We start from the raw sequence: 5,297 nt of genomic DNA on the forward strand, positions 1-5,297 counted from the left end.
GGTAAGGGTCATACCATGCACAGGTTTCCTGATGATGCCGACACTCAGAGGCAGTGGGTCAAGTTTGTGCAAACTTGCAGAGCGGATTTTGGTCCGAAGTTTGGGACACCAAATCAAAATTCGAGAATATGCAGTTTGCATTTTAACTCTGACTGCGAGGGTGATGATAATGATGATTAAAATTATGATAATGATGATTATGATAATGATGATGATCGAATGAATGGAGCAAAAGAGAGCGATAACTAGAAACATGAACATCAGCATATACAACAACAACAACAACAACAACAGTCTGCGTGTGAGTGTGTGTGAGTGTTTGTTTGTACGTGAGTGTTTGTGTGTGTGTGTGTGTGCCTGGTGTGTGTGTGTGTGTGTGTGTGTGTGCCCGGTGTGTCAGTGTGTGTGTGCCCGGTGTGTCACTGTGTGTCAGTGTGTGTGTGTGTGTGTGTGTGTGCCCAGTGTGTCAGTGTGTGTGTGTGTGCACGGTGAGTCAGTGTGTGTGTGTTTGTGTTACTGTTTGTGTGTGCGTCTGTGTTTGAGGTTTGAGTGAGTCAGTGTTTGTGTCTGTCAGCTGTCTGTGTGTGTGTGTGTGTGTGTGTCAGTGTACGCGCGCACGTTCGCACTCGTGCGGGTATGTGTCAATATTCGCAAATAGTGCACACACACACACACACACACACACACACACACACACACACACACACACACACACACACACACACACATTTTCGTATCGACGTATTTGAGAGAATATTTCTCAGTGAGAATGAATGACTAAATGATCTAAGGGACCAGAACATCAAAATCGCCAATAATGGAGTTACGCAGTAATTCCACGACGACATCATGCATGCAGTATTTGGGCCAGTAGGGTTCCGGTCAATAGAGTTTCGAACGTGTTGGAACCTCGATCTCTTCTAGTAAAGCCTCGTGCAATCTATTACGTCAAAGCAAAGAAACGTCACTCTGAAAGTGTGGCGTGACGTGTTAGTTCTAAAGATTTATCGAGGGTAATTAGCCAGCGCAATTTTTGTTTCTATAATGACGTTTGTCTCGGTGACTTTGGCATCATAAAGCAGTGGAAAAACAGGTCCCTGCCAGACTTGCTTGACATGACCTCATTTACATGATATACACACGTGTGATTTTAACTATTATTATCTCACGGGTGTCTCTCTGACGTATGTAGGATAAATACTAGATCTATACGAATATTGCATGAACATACCGGGCACACACACCACACACACACACCACGGCAGGCACACACACACACACACACACACTGACACACCGGGCTCACACACACTCACACACACACAAACACACACACAAACACTCACGTATACACTAACAAACACACACACTCACACGCAGACTGTTGTTGTTGTTGTTGTTGTTGTTGTTGTTGTTGTTGTTGTTGTTGTACATGCTGATGTTCATTTTTCTAGTTATCGCTCTCTTTTGCTCCATTCATTCGAGTATCCCCATCATCACCATCACTGATTATCATCATCATCATCATCATCATCATCATCATCATCATCATCATCATTATCATAATTTTCATCATCATTAGGCCAACAAAAAAAATAGGTGTGGTTACGGTAACATAGCCCCCAAAAAATAGGGTAGGAAGGTAGGCAATCACTTCTTTTTTTTTAAAACTTTTTTTTTAATGTGTACAAATTAAACCTACTTGACAGGGAAATAAGTGTGCGACTCGGGCGATTTCGCTTTCATTGCGTTTTCTGCACTCGTTTTTTGTTTTTTTGTTGACAAATGTAATAAAAAGTTATAGGGTCGGCCCCTAAAAATAGGGTAGGTCGGGTTACCGTAACCACACCTATTTTTTTTTAAGGCCTTATCATCATATATATAAGAATATTAAACAACCGTACTTTAATTTATGGTCGTGCCTGCGGTTCTAAAAACAATGCGAACACGGTTGGACGCAGATATTCGATGCTTGCACTTTCGCTCGCTAGCTCTTAGAAAATGCATCATAACTTCCTTATGTTTTATTTCTGTGACTTAAAACTCGATACAAAGTATGATAATATTGTGAAGATTCTAGATATATAAAAATATTACATGAACATTCTTTATTTTGAGGTTGAGCCTGTGTTCTTAGATCAATGCGAACATGGTCGGACGCTGAACCACGATGCTTTCACTTTCGCTCGATAGATCGTCGCAAAATACATCATAACTCCCTTATTTTTTTTATTTCTGTGACTTAAAACTTGGTATAAAGTCAGATAATGTTGTGAAGATACTATATATAAAAATAAAAAAAATAGTACATGTCCATGCTTTAGTTTGGTAGCGCAAGGTAGTGCAAGGCCGCGTGCGGTCGCGTAGTAGTCAGACCGACCTCTTATGCTGGTCTTTCCGGTCTTTCGTCTTCATCACTCGAACCTTGCGGTTCGAACTGGTATGGCTCTATGCCTATCGCTCCAGAATACGGTAGTTCCGATGTTTCCAACTCCGATTCAAAGTCACTGCTTTCGCACGAAAGCTGCAATTCAGACTCATCCGCGTTCGACATCATGGTAGCCATAAACCACTCATGACGTCACTGGCAGGGGAGAGAAGCAGTAGCAAAAATTTGTCTATTGCTTCCCTTCTCGCTGATTACAGGTGAGATTGAGCACTTTCTCAGGCCGACTACGGGTGATCGGAGCGGAAGAAATTGTTTTGTTTAATATATTTGGTATCCTGATATGCAGCTCTTTCCATATAAGCAATAAAAATGTTGCACTTTAGTAGGCCTTTAACGCTTCGCGATCATAGCACGCTGCGGCGCCCCCAACGGGGCCGTTTTGAGCATAAGTCAAATGTGGACAGGGTCGGCCGGGAGTGTCTGGACAGGCCATCAGAGAGATAGTTTTCATCTGACCGCTAGAGGGAGTTTCAGGCAAATTTGAAGAATCCGAAGAATCGGGGGATTCCATTGAATCTCGATCTAGACGCACATGGCACGATGTTCTCAAAAAGGCATCATAATAATGACATATACACAAATCAACGTAAACAAATGAGCTTCAGGGCGCTGTTATTTCCGGTGCTTGAAGCAAAATATCACGAAGTGGCACCGCCTGGCGGCAAGATGGGTTGCGCCATGTATTACGCGGTGGCCTGGTAAGAACACCACGTACACAAACAAAGGAAGTTACACAGTGGAAGATATCCAACCAAATCATTATTAGGGTTCTCTTTCTTAGGCACCATTCAATGTAGCTTCTAAACACTTGCTTGTGCAACATGAAGGCAATCCTCACAGTGCCGCTTCAACTTCATTTTGGAATGACGTCAGCAAAGAGGACACAAACAACAGTCTTAAGGAGCAAAGATGCAAACGGAGAAAGAGAGAGAGAGAGAGAGAGAGAGAGAGAGAGAGAGAGAGAGAGAGAGAGAGAAAGAAAAAAAGAGAGAGAGAGAAAGAAAAAAAGAGAGAGAGAGAATGAGAGAGAGAATGAGAGAGAGAGCGAGAGAGAGAAAGAGAGCGAGAGAGAGAAAGAGAGCGAGAGAGAGAGAGAGTCATAGAGAGAGAGAGCAGTACCTCCTTGATCTTGTTAAAGACGCTGCCCCAGCCGGCTTCAGACTGCGACACAAAGCTGGCCACCAGCAGCACAACGACAACACTTCCGCAACGCATCTGAAACAAAAGAAGTCGAAAGATTCACTTGTTAACATTTAACATATTTACTTGTGTAAACGATTGAGCTCACGATCGTTGTGTGTGTGTGTGTGTGTGTGTGTGTGTGTGTGTGTGTGTGTGTGTGTGTGTGTGTGTATTGGATGTTTGTGTGTATTGGATGTGTGGAACCATCGCGGCTTTGGATTGGTGTTTCCGAGCACAACGATTGTAAATATTCACTCTTAAATGTTGAGAATTACCAAGACGACTCATGGTCAATTTGCAAATAAGCTGTGCAATCGGAAATTGCACTACAAAAAGTCTTTACACACTTAAAACGAGAGGTACATGCTAAAAACCTACTGAACTCGCAAATATGTTGGCTGCTCTGTATATTTTTTAGACTGGAAGAAAAGCGACCCACATGCAACGCTTGACGTCACATACAAGTCTGACGTGATCGTTTAAGCTTCTGACGTGCTTTGGGGCCCTCAAGTGCATTCTAAAAATGACGTTCACAATATGGCTCTTCATCAATTATTTTGCGCACTTGCGCACTACCAAAATATATCCTTCTGTTGCATCTTAAAAAACACGGCCATTCGGCCTCGGTCGATACAGATAAACCACAAGACGATATGCTCCCCTCAAAGCCTTCAGACATCTTATATTTCTGCTCACGTTCAAAAATAGCTTTCCTCTATAAACAACTTAACTCGAATTGTTCATTACCTTCGCAGTTGGTGAGTTCCTCAAAGGTAGACGAATGAAACTAATTTGTTGAACGTTCAGAAGCTGAATTGTCTGACCAGAAATCCCCACCAATATTTATACCACTTTTCTCAAAGTAACAGATGCTGTGGTTGACGCTATCCGATCTCATGTCAATGTTCTTTCTCACGTATTCCAGTTCATTGTCTAATTATGTAGAATACGATTTTGCCTTGTCAATATTGCTGCCTGCATAATTAGGCTAAATGTGAAAATTAACCAGACGAACGTTATCACGACTGTTAAAATTTGACTCGACCGAATGTGTCCAATTTCTTCGATAATGATCTTGATGATGTGGGACGGGTCAATTACACCTCAATTAACCAAGTTGACGCTCCGGACGGGCACAGTTAAACGCACATGAACACAGGACTGATCAGTTTGATAAAACTGCTAGGACAGCCCCCCAAATCACGGCTTTTAATCAGTGACGATTACATTCAAACTGACAATTCTTCTTCTTCTGACAATACCGGACGCAGCCTGTAACAATGGTGTGCTCAAGGAGACCAACTAAAAAAGACACAAAGACAAAAAAAAGAAAAATGCAGGAAAAACATTACAAAAAAAAGGAAGAGACAGACGAAAGGGAACATGTGATTGGGGGAAAGCGAGAGACAGGAAGAGAGAGAGACAGGAAGAGAGAGAGACAGGAAGAGAGAGAGACAGGAAGAGAGAGAGACAGGGAAAGAGAGAGACAGGAAGAGAGAGACAGGGAAAGAGAGAGAGACAGGGAAAGAGAGAGACAGGAAGAGAGAGAGACAGGAAGAGAGAGAGACAGGAAGAGAGAGAGACAGGAAGAGAGAGACAGGGAAAGAGAGAGAGACAGGGAAAGAGAGAGACAGGAAGAGAGAGAGACAGGGAAAGAGAGAGAGAC

The 5,297-nt window shown here is 42.7% G+C and overlaps 1 protein-coding gene across 1 annotated transcript in view; it reads right to left on the reverse strand.

The window, feature by feature from the left end:
* The window catches only part of LOC138974471 (uncharacterized), a 6,554-nt gene extending 2,124 nt beyond the window's left edge, over positions 1 to 4,430 (reverse strand). The window contains exons 1-2 of the mRNA XM_070347191.1: positions 4,379 to 4,430; positions 3,569 to 3,664 (exon numbers count right to left, since the gene is read on the reverse strand). Coding sequence (XP_070203292.1) covers positions 3,569 to 3,664 — 96 coding nt within the window. The 5' untranslated portion in view covers positions 4,379 to 4,430. The remainder of the gene's footprint in view (positions 1 to 3,568; positions 3,665 to 4,378) is intronic.
* Between the last annotated feature and the right edge of the window lie 867 nt (positions 4,431 to 5,297).

Source organism: Littorina saxatilis, linkage group LG8, assembly GCF_037325665.1.
Source record: "Littorina saxatilis isolate snail1 linkage group LG8, US_GU_Lsax_2.0, whole genome shotgun sequence".
In the NCBI taxonomy this organism is placed as follows: domain Eukaryota; kingdom Metazoa; phylum Mollusca; class Gastropoda; order Littorinimorpha; family Littorinidae; genus Littorina; species Littorina saxatilis.